Below are 23,238 nucleotides of genomic sequence, written 5' to 3'. Positions count from 1 at the left end.
GGTGTTGATCCTGTGTCCAGCCCGCGAGAGGAACGAGCAGGCTCTTCTGCGGATGAAATCTCTTCCAGAGCGAGGGTGGCAGGGCCTGAACCTGGCTCAGCTGCAGTTCATCCACGAGGACCCAGCCTGGCCAGGACAGGGCTGCGCGGTGACCCCGCGCCTGGTCCTCGGCCGGAAGGTGGACGCAGCGAGACCAAGCACCGCCACAACCACACTCGGGCCTTCCCCACCCGCTTCCTGGCTGCAGGGCGGTCCCCGGGCGCGGGTCCCCCGGGCTGCGCTGGGCACGGCAATGCCCGGTGCCGGTCCCGGTACCGCCTCCCCCCGGGCTGCGCTGGGCACGGCAATGCCCGGTGCCGGTCCCGGTACCGCCTCCCCGCCCGCCCGTGCCTGCGGCGCTCCCGTCGGGCCGCCAGGGGGCGCCGCCGCCTCGCGCCCGCCTCAGCCCGCTCTCGAGCCGCGCCCCGCCCCTCCCCGCCGTCACGTGCCCGCCGTGCGAGCGCCCCCGCCGCCGCCGGGCTCTTCTCTCCCTGCAGGCGGGCCGCTAGGGGGCGCCGCGGCCTAGGGCCCTGCCCGGGCCGGCGCGCGCCGTTTGTTGACCGCGCGGCGGCGGCGGGTTGGTGGCGCGAGACTCTCCCGTGACGCGCTCGCGGGAAGGGAAGGGGAGGGAAGGGGGGTGGAGGAGGGGCCGTGCCGGGGACACCGAGCGAGGTGCGGGGAGAGGGAGAGAGAGAGAGAGAGAGAGAGCGGCCGGCGCTGGGGAGGAGGAAGGCGGGCAGGAGGCGGCGGTTGCGTGCGTCCCTCCGTCCGTCCGTCCGTGCCCGAGGGGGAGCCGCGATGTGAAGCACCACACAACACACACCACATACACACGGCCCGGCAGGGCAGGCGGCAGCGGCGGAGCCCCCGGGAATGTGTGTCTGGGACGCGGCGGAAGGTGAGCGGTGGCGGAGCGAGCGCCTTCCCCCCCCCTCTGCGGTACGGCGGCCCCCATGGCGGGAGAGACGTGCTGGGGGTGGCTCGGGGACGGGGAGAGGGAAGGCAGAGAGGAAGGGAGGGGGAGCGGGAGGCAGGCGCGGGGCCCGCAGCCGCTGCCCTGCCTCAGAGCCCCTCCCTGGGCCCGCGGCCTGGGCCTTCCCCGTTCTCTTCCCGGCGCGGGAGCGGGCGGAAGGGAAAGGGGGACGACGCGCGGCGTTATGTAACCGGCGCGCGGGGGCCTCGGCTGGCCGCGCGCGGGAGGGCGGAGGGGGACACGGGGACAGACCCCCCGTGCGCGCCCGCGAGGCGCCGCGGGGGCGCGCCAGGTGTGCGCGCGTCCGGTGTCACCCGCCCCTCCCCGCACCTGTCCGTCCGTCTGTCTGTCTTGTCTGCGCCGTCTGTATATGTGTCTGTCACATGGGGCCTGCGCTTTAGACGCAACACGGGTCCCCCAGGCAGAGCTGGGGCGAGCGAGGCTGTGCCGCGGCTTTCTGCCCGCGCTGAGGGGTCACTGCAGGGAAATAGGTTGGAGGGGGAGGAGAGGGGAAGCCCGAGCCCTGGCGCGGCCGTGTCCTTTGGAACGCTCCCCGCGCTCTGGCAGCGTGTATCTTGTCTGCGGTTTCCCGTAGTGTTCGTCACAAGTTGTATTTGCTGAGCAATAGTGCTGGGTATAACCGGTGTGCTGAAGGGAAGAGGGAGGACCCGTGCTTGATGAGTGACCCCGTGCTTACCGACACTGAGAGACAGATGTGTTCACGTCTTGACCCCTTCCCCGTCTGATTTTGATGCTTTTTGCTATACAGTTACCATTGATTTGACCTGTGATTATGAGCTAAAAACCCCCGATGGGAAATGGGCTGTAATGGCATGTTAACCTTAAGAAGGAAGACGAACATAGTATCACCAGCACGTTTGTTTTTTTGGTAGAAAGTCTGTGTGTTGTGTTCTGTAATAATCCATTATTTCTGTTGCTTTAAAATTAACATCACAGTCTTCAGAATGACAGAGCTGTTTGTGTTAATAATTACCTTAATGAAAAGTTGATGTTTGCTGTGCATCCTGATCTAAAACACAGGTCCTACCTCAGAATTTACACCATAATCCAAAGAAGCAAAACCAGGGGACTGTAATTTTATGATCTGAATTCTTTATTCATTTAGACGTGATTGTTGCTCAAATAGAACTGGTTTGAACAGTTACCTAATAACCATTAGTTGCAAGAAGTTACAGCTAAAAACTCGTTCTGGTATAGTCGTGTTTTATTAAGCTTTATGACATTTAACACAAATGAAATCCAAGATAAGACAGAAATCCAAATCTGATAAATTCCTTGCCATCTTGCCTCAAGCATGTCGTTATTACCCATTCCCACCATATTGGTCTTTCCTTCAGTCCATTTCTTCTGCTGGATAATGTACTAAATCCCTGTTAGTAAATAATCCCAAGTTGTCACACTGGAGGTCACTGGTAGGACAGCGTTAGTAGGGGCACAATGCAGACACCTATCCTGTGACTCACTGATGTTTAACTACTTGAAAGAGAGATGGTTTTAAAAGCAGAGCACTTACAGGAAAAATCATTAGTATGTTTCAAGCCTCTGTTGTAAAGTGGTTTGTACTTTTTTTGTTTTCTGTGTACAATATGTGTCTTTTCAGTACATTATTTTTAATGGGCCCTTCAAACGTAGGACCAGTCCATCTTTCTGAATAGTACTTAAACTCTGGTACAGCCTGTTCTGCTGCAGTGATGGTGTTGTAACAGAGTGCCAATTTTCATTAGCTGTTTCTGATCCCTTGACCAGCATGACTTCTTGAAAGAATTTTTATGGCAAATTTTCAGTCTTACTACCATCCCTTTCATTTACTAGAGAGATTATTAAAAAAATAAAAAAGTGAGAGTTAAGTCTGGTTTTGAGTGGGTAGGAAAAAATTATTATGATTACACAGACTTTTTTTTAATAACCCAGGACAAGCAGGAAAAAAATAATTTGCCTGACCCTGTCATGTGCTTTCCCCATTTAAGTTGTTAGCTATTGTTTATTTCATAGAGAATGGGGATTTTTAAATTCAACACTTTTTCTCTTTTAATTAGAGGGGTATATTATTATCACTAAGATCTCTGACAGCTCTTTGGAGGTTTTTCTGGTGTGTGTATATTTAACAAGAGAGCTAAATGTCCAAATATTGAAACCCTTCTTCAAGAATATAGTGTAGATTAATTAGTGCCATGTGTTTACCTAGGCAAAATGAGAAGAAAAACTGGAAACAAAACAGAAATGAGAATAGCTGTGGAGTTACAAAAGAAGTTGGAAGTAAGAGCAAATATCAAGTGGATGCAAAAAATCATGAGGACTTCTTAGACATGTGTCATATAGTATACTCGTGGAAGTGTCTTTGTCTAAGAGATAGGTATTTGTAGTGCTCTGCCCTGAGAGCAGCTTTTTGCTCTGTGGAAAAAGAGAATGGGGAAGGCACAGGCCATGGGCCCAGGGAGGGGCTCTTTGTGGAAACCAGACAGTATTTTAGTTGGACACACAAATGTGATCCCCTCACTTTGTGTTTAATGTGGAATATCTGGTGCTCATAAGATAGAGGTCAGAATTAAGAAAGGCTTCTTTCTCAGTGTTCAGCAGAAGAGAGGTGAGTGTGCAGAACAGCCCTGAATTCTGAGCTGTAGTGATAAATTCCATTCTTGTGGCTTTTATTTCAAAATCGACTTCAGGACTGCTGCTATTGTAGCTAAGCAATCTGTGACCATTCAGTTCCCCTAGGAGATACTTCTAGTTTGGTATACCCATAGCAAGGATTGTACATTCCATATTCCTTGCTTTAAATGCCTTAGGCAGATTGTGGTCCCTAAATTTCAGTGTCAGCTTTTGGGTAAAGCAAGTCCTTTTCTATCTCAAAGTTTCATGTTTCCCAGTTGGTATTCAACCTCTTTGGTACTGCTGAATCTGGTGACTTGAAATCCAGTTACTTGCAGAAGTAAAGTTTAGCCTTAAATCTTAGTGGTTAACTCTTCTGTTGGTTTTGCTTTCCATTCCCACCTTTCCTTAAATACTTTACCCAAGTCCCAGCGTAATGGTTCTTGGTTGTAACCTCCCTATTTGGTCTGCTTCAATTAATGCACATCTCTTCAGTGTCTTGATTTATGAAAGTAAATTACCCCAGAAAAGAGAAAGGTGGTTTCTCTTAGGAGGAGACACTGCTCAGGTACCTTGCAGTCATTCTTGTGAATGCAGGTGGATTGGTTTGAATGCCAAAGCAAGAAAGCAGTGTGAAAGCTGCGCAGAGAAGAGTCAAGAACTGCTGTAAGGTTTTTCCATATTAACATAGAGACTGGCAGTCTTCTGGCAGGGTGAGGTATGTGGTGTATTTTTGGCAGAATCCTGGGGACTGTTGATAGTATGTTTGCCAGGTTCTAGTTGTCAGTGAATATCCAAAGTAAAGTTCTGTCCACCATGTTCATGACTTCACTTCTTTGAGCTGACTGGGATCAGGGGTTTGTTCAGGGCACATTGAGTTAGCATCTTGAACAAATGGTTGTATTCCACTTAGGTAATTTTGGAAACCTAGGAGCTGTTGCTTTTTAAAGGAAGTAATGGAATTGCTATTAATTCTTTCAAACAGGAAAACCCCTGACCCCATGGCATGTAAGGTAAATGATTTGTGTAGTTTCCCAAGTAGTGTGACTGTATTCTGTGGAACTAAAATAATGATCTATATTGAAAGGATGCTGTTCCTGATTTCTGAATCTTCTTCTAGTTTTCAGGAAACATTAGCGCACTCAGCTCTAACACTGCCTTTTCAGTCCCAATTCCTTGATTTTCATACTGTAATTGCATTATTTGGTAAGCAGTTCCAAGAATCCTCTTAATAAACCAACAGGAGGGGAGAGGTAAGGTTGTAATGACTTTTTAGTGTAATTTCTGGCTGATTTGAAGTTTTAAGTGTTGCCCCTTCCTGTAACTTGTATATTGATTATTAACCCAAGTTTTGCAAGTGTAGTGTTTGCTTGGGATAGGCCATTCCTGCTCTATAACTATTTTGTATTGATCTGTCTCCACTAAGCAGCAGTGTAACATTACTGGTTTTATGTCAGAGGTGCTTAAAATACCAAGTTAGAACCAGTATAGGCCAAGAATACAATTCAGATTTGAGTTTAAATTGAAGGATCTTGAAGAATTAGAGCATTTTTGTTTTCTCCCAAGATCCCAGAACTATATTTTCCCTGGAAAATATAGAAACACAGTGCGCTTCTTATTTTTCTCTCAGTCTAGGAGAAAGCTTGATACTACGTTGGGTCATATCAGAAGTTTGGTTTTTTAAATAATAAATACACTGAAATACTTTACCTTTGTGTTGTGAGCTTCTGTAGTTTCTTACCTTAAAAAAGTAGAATATGTTTTTATTCCATTTATCTATTCAGCAGTATGGACTTTTAGCATCCTTGGTATCCAGTGTCAGATAATCTTCAAATAAACTAGGCTATACATGAAAAAATATTTCCATTTCTTTTTATCTCTCCACTTGCTAGTTTCATCTGATTCTTCCTAGTCTTGTTGGTCTGAGTTGATGAAAAAAGTAGTATCTATGGACTAAAGAAAGATGTAGAAAACTTGAGTAGAAACTTGAAACTTCAAGGCTAACCATAGAAGCCTTATATTGTGAGGATTTTACTTCAAAAAAGATTTTGCAGCCTTGAGAGTTTCAAAGGCAATGTCAGAAAAGTATTTGGGAACTTGACTATGCAATGTCAGTTGAAATTAAGTAATGTCATTCAAAAGCTGCTATGAATAGAAAATCTACCTGTTTGAATACTGAATCTGTAGTTATCAGTGCTTTTAGTGGCAAAGTTGTTGAGTTCTTAGAGTTCTGCTGCTCATATGTGAGTAGAGTCCTCCTTAGTGTGTGACATACCTTCTCTCTCGTTTTCCCTGAAAAGCCTGGCAGGATCAACACTTACTCAGTGATAACACTGGGTTGACCATAAAGCACAACTGCCTTGGGCTTGTCTCCTGAAAAAAACCCATGTCATCATAGAATCATCATGGAATAGTCAGGGTTGCAAAGAACCTTGAAGGTCATGTAGTTCCAGCTCTCCTGTCATGGGCAAGGGGCACCTTCCACTAGGCCAGGTTGCTTAGAGCTCTATCCAGCCGTGATCTTGAAGACTTCCAGGGACGGAGCACCCACAGCTTCTGTGGGCAGCTTGTTCCAGTGCCTGACCACCCTCACAGGAGAGAATTTCTTCCTAATATCTGATTTGAACATGGTCTCAGCTTCAAGCTGTTCCCTCTTGTTCTGTCCCTACATGCACTTGTAAATAGTCTCTCTCTCTTTTTCTTGTGTTCTCCCTTTGCATACTGGAAGGCCACAATTAGGTCACCCTGAAGCCTTCTCCAGACTGAATAATCCAAATTCTCTCAACCTCATAGCAGAGGTGCTCCATCCCATCTTGGTGCCTCTTGTCTGGACTTGTTCCAACAGGCCTGTGTCCTTCCTGCCCTGGAGACCCCAGAGCTGGGTGCAGCACTCCAGGTGGGGTCTCAGCAGAGTAGAGAGGCAGAGTCACCCTGCTGCCCACACTGCTTTGGATGCAGCCCAGGACACATTTGTCTCTCTGGGCTCTGAGTGCACATTGCTGGGTCATGTCCATCTTTTCATCCACCAGCACCCCCAAGTCCTTCAGGGCTGGTCTCAATCTGCTCATTCCATAGCCTGTATTGGTTCCAGGGGTTGCCCCCACCCAGGTGCAGCACCTTGTGCTTTGCCTTGATAAACCACATGTACCCTCTGATTATACTGACTACAGCTCTGGCCCACAGTGGGGATTTGTTTCTGTGCCATTCACTACTGCCAGAGTGGCCAGTCTGGGTAGTGAGCACTCATGCTGGTCAGCAACAAAGATCAGTTTGTTGTGTGTGCACATACATACAGATATCTATACACGCACATCTAATCAAATACCTAAATTCTATCAAAAATATATAGTCTCTTCGGAAGAATTTCACCCATCTCCTGGGCGGAAGTCTGGGGAAGCTGAAAGTAGTATAGGTCAGGTTTTCACAATCAGTTCTGAATTTGGTGCTAATAAATTCAGAGGATCCACAGATTCCTTGCTTTGATCACCTAATGAAAATTTTACAGTTATTTTTGAATAATTATACCTCCACTTACCCACTTTTTCTGCCTTGTTAAGTTTTTCTTTAGCTTTACAAGGATGTTTCCAGTTGTGCCTGGAAAGTCTTAGAAAGTCCTGAATCATTCAGTAGCAGTAACTCTTCTCATTATTTGAGAGTAAGGATCATGGGTTCACTTATGCCACTTACAGACTTCTTGTTCTATGCCTTGGCGTAGGCTGCTTGGGGAAGACAGCTGTGGGGCTGGATTGTCACACTGAGTGCACAAATAAAAAACTTTCTAAACAAGTTCTGTTGGTTTATTACATAGAAAACTAACATCCCAGTCTTCATTTTCAAAGAAAAAAGACACCTGATTCTTGCTTCTCAAATACTGTACATAGCTAAACAGGGGGGATTGAAGGAAGACTACATAGCTCTTAAGGTCATCTTGTTTATTGTTTTGGATACTTAAGTCCAAGAGACCATTTCCTTTTGGTGATTCACAGTCCCTTCACTGTATTGCTATTTAGAGCCCTGATTTCACAAACTATGCTTCTTATTCTGATTTTACTTAATGGGTTTTATTCTGGATTCTAGGCACTTAGAAGCTGGCATAAAGATTATGAATGTGCCAGGTCCTCTTGGGGTTGAAGCCCCAGAAGAATTTAAGCACAGAAGAGAAATAATGAAGCCAGTTGATGAAGTTTAGTGAAATTTATCGTTGTATTATGGCACTAAGAACTCTTGCGTGAAAGAAGTGGTATTTGAACTAAAAAGTGAATTGAGCTAACTGGTTACGTATAGCAATGAACATTTGTGAAGAAAAGCTTCTCATCACTGAAGAGCTCTGAAGGGGCTGGAGAGGTCATGACTTTACCAAAAAAATGCAGAAATGTTGAAACTGAAGGCCAGTCTTCTGTAAGCAGAAGATGAAACTGAGTTAAACCATTACTTGTGACAAGCTCTAAATGGACTGTGGCTGCTACTGAGTGTTATTCCTAGAGGGGAATTGACAGTTGGTTTCAAATTAAATGTGTCTTGCTATTTTTCAGAGAATTACCATCTCAAACGCCATGTATAAAAGCAAAAATGGTATCTTGAAAACAGATTGTTCAAAGCTGCTGTGGATTGTACAGTGACCTTGGTTTCTGGACCTCATGCTCATGCTTCCTCAAGTTGTGACAATTAAAATAATTGTCTGTCCCAGACTCCCAAATTAGTAGTGTAAAGATATAAAGACTTTTGTCTTGTACAGCTTTGGTATAAACAGTTATCTGCTGTGCAACTGCTTTTTGTATTACTGTGATGTTTAGCCAGCAAAAGAAATCCATATTTCTTTGTTGTTACTTGTGTGTAAAGTATTTAGTCCATGATTGTAAACTAAGCTGATCTGAAATAAGGAGCATTTTGGGTTGCAGAAATAGTCATTGTAGAAACTGGATAAGTTAAGCAAAGAGTTTTCTTTCTGGGGGACTGATTGAACTGGAAGTTCTCAGAGTATAATTTCTTTGCTGTCAAGGTCAAATGAAATTATGAACTGGACATAGTTTTAGAATAGCTGTCTGCTTGTGAGGAGTTGACATGGAGGTGGTGATGGGTATTTTGGGGAATAGCTATTGTTTTGAGTGTCATTCAGCTAATTTCATTTCTCTAATATCATCAAACATTGAATTGCAAAGCAGCATTTGCTGGTTGGCCCTGTAACATCAGGTGCTTGTAGTTAGGAGTGCTTATCCTGTGGGGACAGTTGGCATAAGATGTGGAGCTGTTTGACTGTAACTTTTTTTTAAAGCCCTTACCCTATGGAGAAGGTAAGGTTGCCTATCGCTCTGGTTTATTGTGGGGAAAAAAAACATAAGCAGCACTACTTGGTGAAGAGTAGCCAGCTCACTGGAACTCTGTATCTGCCATTAGTTACAGTCATGACCCTAAAGTTGGTTTCTAGAAATTGCTAAGATAATTTTAAGATCCCATCCATTCCTGTTTTTTTGCCTGTCTGCTTTGGCTTTGTCTGATGCTTTTGTAAGTCACTTCATCTAGCTAAACTTGTGGAAAGCTAAACCGTAAAATTGTGTCAATTTTCTGAGCTGAATTGCACATAGTACCTGTGTGAACATAGGGGTCATGTGAGCTTGGAAGTACTGTAGAGGCTGGGAAGAAGGGATAAAGCCTGTTAGGCCGGCAGAGGCTGAAGAGCAGAATCATCCCTTTTGGTAGGAGTCAGCCAACAAGTTGACTCAAACATCTTATGAAACTTCACCGTGAGACTTGATTTCCTACCTAGAATAAAATTCAGTTGCTTTGCAATGTACTCATTATTAATTTTAATATGGAATAGTAGTGGTAAACCTGAATTGTCTGAAATCACAGGCATTTAAGCATAAAGTATCTTTAAAAAAGCTTTTGGGTTTTTTTGTGTACATTATTTTTGTTGGATTCTGGACTTCTCAATACATGGTAGAAAACAGTTTTCTACCCTGTAGCAGCAATTCTTTTCCAGAAGACTTAGCCAAGAATAGGACTCTCTTGTGCTTAGAAATGTATAAACACATAAGGTAGTTCTTTGCCCTCAGCAAAGCTTGAAGACTAGTGCCAAGCAGAATGGTGTGTTTGATGTGGGATGAGCTGGAATGTAGGGGTATGAAACTCAAACAAGCCACAAAATACCCACTTGATGGAAAAAACTTCTAAGCCCTGCTGAGCTGGGTTGGATTCAATCTACAGTTCAAGGAAAAGATTCTGATTCTCATTAGCAGTGGCCCAAGACACTCATATTTCCACTGGAGTTACACACCTATATAGGCTTGTGACATGTGAATATATTGAATAAATCAAGTTCTTTTGCGTTAGAGAATAATGACAGCATGTCTACTCTGGTCAGAAATGCAGACTAGCTGTTACAGTGTGTTATACTTCCATACAGCTTCCAGTTATCTAAAATTGGGTTATCTGGATGGAACGTTACTTGTGTGATGCATTTAGACACAATTTCGGCATGGTTATTTGTTGAGTCACAGTGCAGCCTCATTTTGTCTTTGGAAATAGTTCGTATGCTTTCTTGTAGGGCAGAGCCATAAAGTTTATATTCTGCCAGATTCATGTTGGCTACTTGAAAAGGTAGCAAAATTACCTCTGCACTGTCTATATGCAAAGAGACTGCTGAAACATATGACAGAAGCAGGGACTAGTACTGCACTGGAATTAAAAAGTTCAGGACAATCCATGGTCACTTCTTATGGAGTCACTGAGATCTGTATTTTGTGCTCCCAACCATTTTTTCCTCATAATACCTGTGGGTTTGGTCTGGGTTGATCCTTTAGCCATGTTATCCCAGCTGCCCAGGATAATGGAAAGCCGCTGTCTTACAATCACACCATACTGAATTTAAAATATTTTAAAGAAATAACTTTCTTTAGAGTGTACTCTGCGTAAGACTAAAATACTAGCATCAACATTCAGATCTGTATTCTTTGCTCTGTAAGTCTTGTATGCACACAGACATGTTAATAGAATTTATAGAATGTACACTTAACATTTCATTCCATTACCTGATCTGTGAGCTTTGACTATCAGTCTTTAGTAACAGGATTAAGCAGTTGTGGATTGGGAAGTAAAATGCTAGACCTGTGAAGCAGGGTGCAAAGGGTTGTTACATATCTTTGGCTGTGTTGACTATTTCTGAGCCACTAGAGATGTACAAAGCATCAAAACTCTGTTTCTCTTTTAGCTTCAATATCATCCAATAGAAGTTTGAAGTTTAGCTAACCCTGTTTTGCAGAATGATAAGATTTTGCCTTTTATATGTGATATAAATATGTAATATTTTTATTATGCTAATTTTGGCCACTGGAGGTTTTAACTTTACTTTTTATTTGCTTGAAATTTATTTCTCTTGTACTGAAAAACAGGAATGCGTTCCTAGGAGTACTGTTTATATCCTTACAGGCTTATGAGGCATTTCAAAGTTTGTTGTGATTCTTTTTTTTTAATTGCAGAAGATTTTATGTTCACAGGTTCAGGATATGAACATTTGAATTTTATTTGAAAAGCTTTTCTCTGAGCAGAGGGTCACTCTGTAGCTTGTCCTTCAGGCTGTGGAAATAACAAAAAAACTAGTAACTATGATGGTTTGCCGAGTCTCTGTGAATTTGTGCAGAGAAAACAGTTTTGAAACAAGTTAGATACTTTAAGAAAGAACTACAAGAAAAACTCAGACTCTTGTCTGAAATTGCCTTGTTTGTGATGGGTGTTTGAAGTCCCTGGTCTTGATTTCTTCCCCACCCACACCTCATCTACTTCCCAACTTCCTGGGTTCTTTGCTGTTTCTCTTACTCAGCCCTTCATCATGATTCCTATAGGGAATAGGAGCATCATAACATCCTTACATTTCTTATTTCATGAACCAGTGAGCATGTTTAAAATCTTTCTTAACTTTTCCTCTGGTTTAATAGATCTTGTGCAAGACATTTCTCATGCTCATTTGTGCCTTAGGTTTCAGCAAGGCAGCTGTAAGAGGTTACCTTCATTTTAAAGGAAAAATTCATACTGTAAGGACAAGTCTTTAGCAGAGAGTAGTGTAGTTCTTTGTAGTCCAGAAATCTTAGTTCATCATTCAGTTCGTGGAGCTATAAAGGGTCTAGTCTAGTCTCCCACGTTTTCATACCAGTGTTAAGAAAATAATTGGTGACCCTGGAGACTTGAGCCAGAGGCATCTAGTAATCACTGAAGTGCAATGTTCCTAACCTGTGTGTTTAAAATTTAAGTGGACTGGCTTAAGTGGACTGAGTCAAAAATTGCATCTGCTCAGGAAATGGTAAATCACTATCAAATGTTTTAAGTAGGCATTACAGCCTAGTTTCTCTAGTCTTGCAGACTCTAGGAAGATGACTTCTGAGCAGTTGTTACATCATGTTCCTAGCATCTTGTCCTAAGTAGTTTTGTTTGATTTCTAGTTTTAATCAAACTAGGCATGTAACCCTGACTCTAATTTTAATTGGCTTCGCTTTCAGATTAGAGATCTTTCTTCCTCATCTTCCAGTGTCCCAAATAAAAATGAAATGTGTTTCAAGGTTTCAGAATAGCTCACTCTTACGAAGGCAGTTCTTCAGTTTATCAGGCATTAGATATTTCAGTTTAAGCAGGAGAGGTCAGACTTAAGACCTATCAAATTCTGTCTTCTCGGTGATTGGATTTGTGGTGATTTAGAGTATGCATTTTGTACAGTCTTTGTTTTTTTCAAAGCAAGATTTTATATTTGTGTGAGCTTTTCTATTTGATAATCTTAAAATCATAGAGCAGCCCAGATTGGAAGTGACCTCAAAAGAGTATCTAGTCCAACCTTTCATGGGCAGGGAAGCCTGGTTGAGGTTATCTGGCACCCTGTCCTAATGCAACATGAAAATCTCCAGAGATGAGGACTCTGCCATGTCCCTGCATTCCAGTCATTGATTGTTCTCACTCAAAAATTTATTTTTCTTATGTTAAGATGAAACTTCTGGTGCAGCTTTTATCTGTTGCCTGTTGTACTCTCCATGTGGCTCCTTATGAAGAGAGAACCTCTGGCATTTTTGTAGCCACCCTTTAAGACTTTGTCATCCTTTATTAAGACGGAGAAAGAGTAATCATTAATTAAAATTCTGGTGTCTCTTATGAACTCATACACTGGTATCTGAAGTATCTAAAAAAACTAGATGATATTTTCATTAATGCTTTTTTCTTTTTTCATGAATTTACACTTTTCTGTTTTTCCAGTAATTTCTTAGCCAGAAGTAATAAATGTGAATTACATTTCACTTCAGCTGATGGAAAAGTATTTTACATATGAAAGAAGTGGCCAAGCCATTTTCACTATATGAAAATGTCTTCCGCAGGAAAAAAGTAAAGTTTGTATCTTACGTGGTCATCTAGCTCATCTCCTCTCCTTTTCCTCAGTGCTTCTTAAGTGTTCTGTGGTTCTATTGCATCTATTAGATGGAATCCAAACGACTGAAAACTAATTTCAGAAGGCCTGATGTCTTGGAAATAGTTCTCTGGGTAAGAAGCATCGGTACTTAGAGGGAAAACTCAGCAATCTGAGAAGGGGTTGCTTTGTTTTGGGTGTTGGTGTAGAGCTCATCTCCTTGACATGTGATTGATCTTAGAAATTGGACATGCAACAATGTGTATGTCAGTTGTATATCAAGTTACAAGCAATTGTTAGCATAGAACCAATTGCATCATGATCTTTCTGTGTTTGTGGAGGTCCTGAAACATAAAACACATGTTTACCTTTTCAAAATACCTGCTACCTGCTTTGACTGTAATTCTATGGTTGTCTAATTTGGCGTATTTGCAGTAGTCCATGAAAATTGATAGTACTTGTGAAAACTGCTGCTGCAGCTGTGTTTTATTTTGCAATCAAACCTGCCTGCAGTCCAAGGTGGTTTAACTGGATATCAGAGTATGCCTGCTTGGTCCTCTAGATCAAAAGGAAATTAAGAGACAAAAGCTAGAACTCATTTCCAGTTGGGTTCATAAGAAATGGAATGTTAATACAATAAATGAGGCAGTCTCCAAAACAGTGCAGTAGAAGGTCTGGATAGGAAAATGACCAGAATGTGTTGTAATCTCCATCCACAACTGTATGTGCTTTTTGGTAAGCTGGAGACTGAGAGAAGCTTCTGAGCTCTAGTTACTGGACAATGCTGTGGATAGTCCAGAGACTCAAAAGCAGGCAAGGATGGAAAAAAGACCCAGTTGACTTCCTTCTGTGTATTTACTGTAGTTTTGCATGTTTTTTTATGGAGGATACAGGAATAGAAATTAAATACTTAATGAAATAGAAGACTTAAGACAATCACCTTTTTTTATTTTCAGACTCTTGTCCTCATCCTCTAACAGCTGCTAGACCTAAAAGACTACTGTCTTTTTATTTAGAGAACTATTTTGCTTGGAAAGTGAGTGATGTAATAGCAAGCAGTGACCTCATGATCTTACTACATCATTAATCAATATTCTAAAATCAGTGTTACAACAGTTATAGTAAATATGAATCACTTGGGTGCAGTGAATAGTTGGTCACAGTCCAAGCATTGCCTTTTCTATCCAGGAGTTCTGTTCTAGCCAACTAACAGCTCATCTGGTGACACGGCTGTATGCAGCTCATGGTCCAGGGATAGGTGTCTTGCATAAAGGAATTCTACAATTTGGCTGGTTGGATTTGTTTATTTTTTTTATTATTTATTAAGCAATGCAAACAAAAAGCCCCAAAGAATCAAATCACTAAGCTTACTGTAGATCATACTAGGTCACTTAAACAGCTGGCTTATCTTTGACCGTAAGACCACCTTTGTTTTTTTTGCTTTGTTGTGATATATTGCATTACAGCAACAAATGCTTGGATGTTTTATAATCGGATGTAAATCCATTGGTGAAATTAATCCAGTCTCTAATACTAGGAGGTGGTTGCCTGCATCACACCATGTCTACGGTATCAGATCGGAAATAAAAAATTGTTCATGACCTGGACAGTATTTTGCATGGATGTTAGCAGTTGTATTTAAGAACCTTTTATTGCTTCTTTTTTTAATACAGGATGTATGATGAACAGAAAGGATTTAATAAATTATAATGGACAGTGAACATTGTGAGGAGTTTTTTATGTCAGGGTGAATAAAGCAAAACATGCATGTGTGGTTTTTGATATGTAGCAGGAACCACAGTATGCATTACTACAAAACTGAGGAATCAGGTTTTTATGTGATTTTGCATTTCTAGATGGGCTGTGAATCTCAAATACTTCAGTGAAGTTGATTGAAAAAATCTAATCTTTGTGATAATTTGTAAATGGCCCATAGTGCCATCATTGAAATGCTGGTGATGATGGTGCTGAACATTTAATGGATCAAGCATTGTTCTTCCTCTGCAGAAGCTTCAGTATGAGGCGGGGTGGATGGCGGAAACGAGCTGCCGATGGCGATGGATGGGGAATATGGGTATGTTCAAAACCTAGTGGCTTTTTCTTAAAGAGGTAAATGGCACTTTAAGTTAAAAAGGGGTTACAATTTTGTTATATATGCTGAAAGGACACTATATATCAAACCCTTTTGTTTTACTTGAAAACACATAATGAAGTTTGAAAGAAATTTTTTGACTTCCAGGTTTTGAAGTCCATGTTCACGTTAATCACTAATTTCATTATTAATAAGAGCAGAACCTTGAAAAGCTTTAAATCACTGTTTTAAAATGAACTAAGTAATTTGAAAACTATTTATGGTTGTCTGCAACACATTCTGTGGTTCGACAAACAATAACTGAGGCACCTGATTTACGTAAGTGTTTAGAATACTACTGTCCTCTGTATATTTCAGAACTGAAAACACATGGAACCACATTGTTTTGTTAGGCAGTGAGCCACCAATTTAGCAGCTAGATTTGCATCATCCCATTTTTTCTTCTTCTTTCTTTTTATTCTATAAGAATTTTAATATATATATATAATCTTTTCCTTTAAGAAAAAGATTAAGGAGTATGAAATAAATCTTGCCATGCTGATAACAAGATGCAGTTATCTTGTTGATATGAGTTTATGGTGGAGCATTTGCTATTTTTAATTTGAAGAAAGAATGTCTTTTGTATTGCAACCAAATTCAGTTTGGAGGAATGTTGCTTGCCTTTCTAGTCTTACACTTGACCAGTTTCTGTATGTAAACATTAGGAAACAAGACTGGCATCATTGGTTGTGTTTTGTTTCAATTTAAAAACTAGGGTGGGTACATGTCAGCAAAAGTTAAGAAATTGGAGGATCAGTTCCGGTCAGATTCAGCCATACAACAACAGAGGGATGGAAATTCATCAAGTATCTTTAGTGGAGTCGCCATCTACGTCAATGGCTTGACAGGTGAACTTTTTTTTTGTTTGTTTTTTTAAGGATCTGTATTGTGTTGTTCTCATGTTTGCCATCCTGAGTAGAGGTAACTGTAAAAAACATGAATTTGCAGCTAAGATTGCGGTATATGTTTTGTATATTCCATTGCTTTTCATGATTAAGATTTTCAATAAAAAATCAGATTTACATTCTGAATATAAATGCTGCTTTGCTATATCATTTATGTAACATAACTTGTAGAAATAGGAGTTAATCTTTCCATGTTTCTGTAATTTTATTATTTGAAATGGAGCCTTTTAATTTCCTCCATCCTTCTACAGTTATTAAATTTTTAATTTTTCAAACTAGTAATGGTTAGACTGTATGCCTTAAATTTACATTTGGGAGACTATGTCAAAGTTTTTTTACTCAGACTGGCATAATGTGTGAGACAGAATCTACTGATAGGGGAAGGAGGAACAAGAGAAGAGGTGAGACATTTATGTATTGTAGGGGCCATCTGTGATGGACTGATAGTACATGTTAGCTGCAGTAAGGTTTTTAATCTACCATGCTTATGTTCACACTTCTTACTTCTGTAAAGCAGCTTAATAACCTTTTGGAAACTGCCCAGAAGCATTTTTGAGGGATCTCTGCCAGGAATGTTATGATTATTATGTAACTGTTGTATAGAGCTTCTGTAAGATAGATTAGTGCTGGTTTAAGCACAGGGCTCAAATGGATTGAAAAAGGTTAAGGTGGATACATTAAACTATTAATACATCTGGATTGGTTGTTTAATGCAGGCAGTTTCTTTAGTGAAAATCCAGCATTTGTGTATTCTTCAAGCAGCTAGTCACTAAAAAGACCTCTAGAAGATGGTTGTCCAAAAGGCTGAAGTAGGAAAGGTAACACTTGGCGAAAGTGTGTGCTATTTTTAGTTAAAAGTTAGAGTAATAATGAAGTGTTAGACATATTTTGAGAATTCACAGAAAGGAATTGTAACTGTATCCTTTAAAATGTTTTCCCTCATTCTTGTATTGTTCAACTAATTTTTTTTTTAATAGCTTGTGCTAGATTCACTCTTCAAACATTGTGTTAGTGTTGACCCAAATCTTTTCGTGCCTGTGTGACTCCACTACAAACATTTTCCAAAGCTAACACTTTTCTCTTTTTTCCCCCCACCTCTGCTTGCAAAATAAGTACTCTTTTTAAAATTATCGAGGAGATCAGAAAAGTTGTTGTTTTTTAAGGTATTCTTTGTTCCCTGTAACAACTCAAGAATAAACTGGTAAGGAGGGAGTGAGTTAACTTTAATACATCAGAAATTGCATAGTAGGACTTCTGCGCTGTTGCTAAACCCTTTTGATATTAATTATTTTCTGTTGCTTCTGGCTGTAAACTATTCTGAACTCTGGTGAAAATATTATCTAATTTTGTATTATGTTGGTGTAAACCATTTTTTGATATAGTTTAACAGGACATCTGCTTGAGTATTTTTCCTGCCCTCTGCCATACATATTGTGGGAAGCTCCTCTATAGCAAGTAGAATGTTTGCATTTTGAATTAGTGTTTTCAAAAACTGTTTTCTGCATTTCTTGGAAAATGTTTTTTCTGATTTGTTCTTTGAAGAACTTGTATGGGTTTTTTTCACAGTAAAACAATGATTTGCCCTCTTTGTGACTATGGCATCATATTTATCAATTGAAGTTATTTTTTGCACTGTATTTGCTGATACTAAACAGGAATATTTCTGGTTTTAATTTTATAGATCCCTCAGCTGATGAATTAAGACGGTTGATGATGTTACATGGAGGCCAATACCATGTGTACTATTCCAGATCTAAAACAACTCACATTATTGCCACCAATCTTCCAAATGCCAAAATAAAAGAATTGAAAGGAGAAAAAGTAGTTCGGCCAGAGTGGATTGTGGAAAGGTAAGTTTAGGTCTACTGCATTTGGAGATTTCCCGTTTTGAGGAAAAAAATAACCAAGAAAAATCTGGGGAGAAAAAATTGAAAGATTGCATTTTGAGATTACTGTTTAGTTTAAAATAAGTAAGTCGTGGAACAGCTGAGTAGAAATACCATTGTTACATTGAAGATTTGCTTATTAGGTTCCTTGAGAAACTTTGCCAAGAACATTCAGAAAGTCTCAAGCATATTAGGAAACTGAACATTATCCTGTTAATTCCATGTAATATCTAGCCAATTGACCAGACTTCCTCTCAGGATATTAAATAGCTACTGTGTGATTGTTTTAAATCTCCTGTCTTGTATTGCATAAGTTTCATGTCATCTGTACATAAAGAAGGATGTCAATTGAAAAGTGTTCTCATAAAATTGGAACTAAACCATCTAAACATTTATTGTGTTGTGACTTTGTAAGAAAATAATAAAAACTAAAGGAAAAAGAGTACACATTTTATTTACAAAGAATTTATGTTCTTTGGTTTCTCCATGCACTGGAATATATAGAATCCACTGAGGTTGTCCTTGTAAAGACAATAGCCAAGTTCAGAGCAGGTAATGTGGCTTGCATCTCTCTTTTTCCATCTGAGGAAGCCTCAGGAAATAGAACAGGAATATGTTCTAGAAATTATCCTGCCAGTGTCATGCCATTCTTAAGTAGCCTCTTTCCTACATGGCCAGCAGAAACAGGCAAGGAACTGTTCTGCAATGCATGTGTGAAATCTTACGTGCAGTTTGCCGATTTTCATTCCTTTGTATTCAGCTGTTTCATATCACGTATCTTTATGGTCAATTTTTAAACTTTAGTTAGACATTTTAATTTACTCAGCTTAAGAGTACAAAGAAGAATACTTCAGATAGATTTTTATTTTTTTCCCAACAGTTTTAGGGCCTCATCCCTGTGTTTAAGGACTTGGAAAACTGATGGAAGGTGTGGTTTTATGTGGAAGATGTGACTGTTTTCCATTGGTGCCATTAGAGCTTGCTATGATTTTGACTAGGTTGGAAAGACAATTTGTATGCATTCAGTAGAGACTTGATAGAACCTAATATGTGAAATCTCTTAAAATTTTTATTCTGGTGTCTTGTGTTCAGGTTCTGCATCCTGGTTCTGGAAGGTTATACTGTAGAATAAGTCAGAAGAACCAAGTATAGAAAGATGAATGAGTTTAAGCACAAGGAAATGGGGGAATTCACTGTCTCAACAGAACAGGGTTCATATCAGAATCTAAAATAAAAGCTAATTTCACAACCGCCTCTATTTTTTTCCCCTTCTCAACAGTATTAAAGAATACGCAGTGATTAAATAATCCTTCTCTGTAAATGGAATACCACATTACATTCTCAGTGGAGAAGTTGGTGAAAATCAGTGTAGTAGATGTAGAGTTTCCAATTTCATAGAATTGGAAGGGACCTTAAAGATCATCTAGTTCCAACCTCCTTGCCATGGACCTTGCCAAGGTTATCTTCTACTAGACCTTGGCTGCAGTTGCTCAAAGCCTCATCCATTCCAGGATGGGGCATCCACAGCTTCTTTGAGCAATCTGTTCCAGTGCCTCACCATCCTCACAGTAAAGACTTTCTTTCTAATGTCCCCTGTTGCACTGTTGAAGACAGACTGGGGAGATATGAATTGGATAGTGGGCTGCTGGCTGAGGGATGTAAGTACTGGCCCAGCTGCCTTGGTCACCATAGTGGTCAGCAGTTCAGAGTCAAACTAGCAAGTAGCCACAAGGAGCATTTCTGAAGGGTTCATAATGGGGCAGATGCAGTTTAACGTCTTCACTAACAGCATGGACATTGGTAATGCAGTGAAAAGTAGCTTCAGCAAGTTTGTGGATGATTTAGAAGGGAACAGTTGATATACTGGAGAGCAGGGCTGCCCTTTGGAGAGCATCACCAGACTGTAGGAATGGGATGGCAGAAACTTGATAAAATCCAACAAAGCAAAATGCAGAGTCCTGAACACAAGACAGAATTAGTTCTGTGCAACCCAACAGGCTAGGGACTCACTGGCTGGGACACACTGTTATAATCCACCAGGACCCTCAAGTCTTACCCTAAAACATAATCATGAAGCAGCAGTTGTGCCCTTGTGGAGATAAAGGCTAACAGCTTACTGATAAAGACCACAGTCCAGTTCAAGGCAAGTTACTCTTCCAGTTTGTTCAGCACTTCTGAAGTTAAATCTGGATTTGTGTGTCAGTTTTTGGGCTTTTCAGTCAGATAAGTACTGACAATTGCAGTGTTCAGTTCAAAGGAGTGCCACCAGTATGAGCATGTGATATGAAGAAGCTGGTTCTGTTCTCCTTGGAGAAAAGACTAGGATGGAGTCAAATTGTAGTCTTTCATTACCTGTATGGAGGTTATGAAGGTAATCAAGCCAGATATTTCTTCAATATGTACAGCAAGAGGACAAGAGGCAATAGCCACAAGTTGCAGCAAAGAAAAGTTCAACTATCAGGAAAAGATTTTTCACAGTTAAAAGAGAGTAAGCAGTAAAGCATGTGCCTAGAGAGGGTTGTGGAATTTGTGCCTTTGGAGACACTCAAGATTTGGATGGATTTTTAGTCCTGTGCAACCTGATATGACTTTAAAGATAATGCTTTGATCAGTGTTTGGACTAGAGACCTCCAGTGGTCCTTTCCAACCTATTTTTTTTAGTAGTTATGAATTCTGTGACACAGGGAGCCTGAAATGGGTAAAGATGTTGAAGGATGCATCTAAACTAGTATTCCTATTGCTACATCTTAATGCAGTTTGGAAAAAAACAACTGTTTGTTGATGTAATAATGCAGCTACTCCAGTAGCTAAAACCTTGACGTCACGAACAAGTTCTTCAACAAATATGGGTTTGTTTAATCATCTTGAAATTGTTGCAATTACTCCAAAATATTACCAAGGTGTCTTTGCACCTACATTTCACACTGTCTTTTGAGAAACAGTCAAATCAGGCATTGTTAAAAACTCAGTTGCTGCATTACCACTTTGTGTACAAGAAAGCTTTGGAACTCTCCCAGGTCTATTTTTAACTCTGTTTGATGATGTTTAATGCAAATTATGTTCCTTTATCAATTATATATATATTCATGTATCAAGCAGTATTTAATTGATGTATTGGGGCTGTTTTGCTATCCCATTTCCACAGAAACCTTACCAGGTGTATGTGTATACTTAAGTAGTTTTAATTTATCTAATTGGGAAATGCAATCTCCTACTATATTCTCTCTAATTACAGCCAGAAAGCTCCCAAGGGCTTTTGTTCTACTGTCCAGCTCCCTTGACAGTAGTACAGATTCAAGCAAGAGAAAGCATTCAGGTGCTGAAGAACAGAAAAACACTGAGCTCAATTATCTTTAAAATCTGACTCCAGTTCTTTCTTCAAAACTAAATACTAATAACTAATCTGCTTTGATATGGGAGAGGTTCCTCTGCTGGAAGAAGTCCAAGCACCTCTGAGCCCATATTCCATATGAAGAATTGTATACAAAGAAGAGGTGAAGTGTAGGCTTGGAAGGCTGTTATCTCTGCTGTGAGCAACAGTTGTTGGGGTGGAGAGATTAAATCATCCTGTGGTATATTTTTGAGACTATTTCTCTTCCAAGTTTGTGGCTTCCCTAAGGAATTTAGCAGTTACTCAAGTATAACTGCAGTTTCAGTGGAAGAGGAAAAAGAAGAGGGAGATAGACTGGAATACAGTAGGAATAACTGGAATGATTGTTGTAGATATTTATGGAATGTCTTTTTGGAAATTATTCTTCTGTTTAGCTTGCCTCAGTGAATTTTTTACAAGACAGGGTAATTAGCCTTGTGAAGTGGAAAAAGTAGTTAATTTTTAACAGTGTACCACATCCTAGCTGACCTCTTTCAAATTCTACCCTAGGTTGTTCCATGTTAAAGAGCTCAGTCAGCATTGTTCAGGTGGAATAACCTGGACCACTAACCTAGGGGTTTTTTTACTGTTTTGTTTAAATTAAATATTTGGGGTTTGTGTGTGTCAGTTGGAAAGATAAATGATGTAGACAACTGGCCAACACATCTTTGCAAATGCCTTTTGTTGCACCAGTCACCACACCACAAATTACTTCTCAGTTCAATCCAGTTAAGGGGGAGAATGGGGTTATGGAATGCACTACAAGTACATATAAGGGTAGGTTTTTTAGCGTAGAAGGTTGGGATTTTTTAAAATTTCTTAAGCAGTAACCTGTTCTTTTTTTTTTTTTTTCAGCATTAAAGCTGGACGTCTCCTTTCACACATTCCATATCAGCTTTACACCAAGCAGTCAAGTGTTCAGAAAGGTCTCAACTTTAAAAGCATATGCAAACCTGAAGATGCCATGCCAGGTCCAAGCAATATAGCTAAAGATCTCAACAGGGTGTAAGTGTTTCTGATTTTGTAATGCAGATGCTCATCATTCACCCATAATGAGTTTGCATTTGTAAATAGCATTTTTAAAGTTCATTTCAGCTTTGTAAGAGGCAAGCTCTGAAGTGCTTAAATTTAAAAGTAAGGTATAGCTGTATGAATAGTTGAGGAAAGAACTCAGTTACCTTGACTCCAAACCTTGTCTCTAGTCTTTGGACTACAAAATTTGTTTGATAAGATGACCTAGGAGTCCTAGGATGTAATAGGCCTAGGAAGCAATGTAATAGATGTAATAGACCTAGGAAGCAACAGGCATGCATTAAAGTATTCTGATTGGTGACACTGAAAAGTAAGCCTTTACTTCAAAAATAAAAAGCTGGTGACTACTTTTGCTGAAGGTGCCTAGGAATTAATATAAATGCATACTAGTTGTTAATCTCTTTCTTTAGCCTCTTAAAAAGGAAAGTCACAGTATACATTATATATGATAGCACCAAGGTTTAAGTCATGCCTGAGAGAGAAGATGGATTGAAAAATTAAATTACAATATTAAAAAGTATCCTAAGAGACCTGAGACTTTGAGATGAGACTTGAAGAGAAAGCACCAGTGAAACTTTTTAACTGGCAGAGGAGTTGGAATTTGGAAAGAAGCATTCCACTTGAACTTTTCTATAGATTTTTTAAGATAAGATTCCTGCATCTTTTTCAGAAATATATGTTTGTTCTTTATAAGCAAGAATAATAACATTATAGAATTTTTTAGGTTGGAAAAGATATCTGGATGTCATCTGGTTCAACACTACTACTCAAACAGGGCCAAGGATACTGTGCAAGATACTATACTTTCTGATTTGTGCTGGTGATCTGAGTTTTTCCACAGTCTGCTGATTTTTTTACAATGCAATCATGCATAGTGCTGAGGAGACTTCACCATATAAGTGGGATTTGTTGC

At 40.2% G+C, this 23,238-nt stretch overlaps 1 protein-coding gene across 2 annotated transcripts in view; it reads left to right on the top strand.

The window, feature by feature from the left end:
- Positions 1–777: 777 nt before the first annotated feature.
- REV1 (REV1 DNA directed polymerase) overlaps positions 778–23,238 on the top strand; it is a 55,058-nt gene continuing 32,597 nt past the window's right edge. For both annotated transcript variants that reach the window (XM_062487882.1, XM_062487883.1), the window contains exons 1-5: positions 778–937; positions 15,009–15,075; positions 15,848–15,980; positions 17,719–17,887; positions 22,149–22,298. In XM_062487882.1, the coding sequence (XP_062343866.1) occupies positions 15,019–15,075; positions 15,848–15,980; positions 17,719–17,887; positions 22,149–22,298 (509 nt within the window). In that variant the 5' untranslated portion in view covers positions 778–937; positions 15,009–15,018. The remainder of the gene's footprint in view (positions 938–15,008; positions 15,076–15,847; positions 15,981–17,718; positions 17,888–22,148; positions 22,299–23,238) is intronic.

Source organism: Cinclus cinclus, chromosome 2 (assembly GCF_963662255.1).
Source record: "Cinclus cinclus chromosome 2, bCinCin1.1, whole genome shotgun sequence".
Classification (NCBI taxonomy): domain Eukaryota; kingdom Metazoa; phylum Chordata; class Aves; order Passeriformes; family Cinclidae; genus Cinclus; species Cinclus cinclus.
Note: the sequence above shows the minus strand (reverse complement) of the source record. Positions and strands in the feature narration are given on the sequence as shown.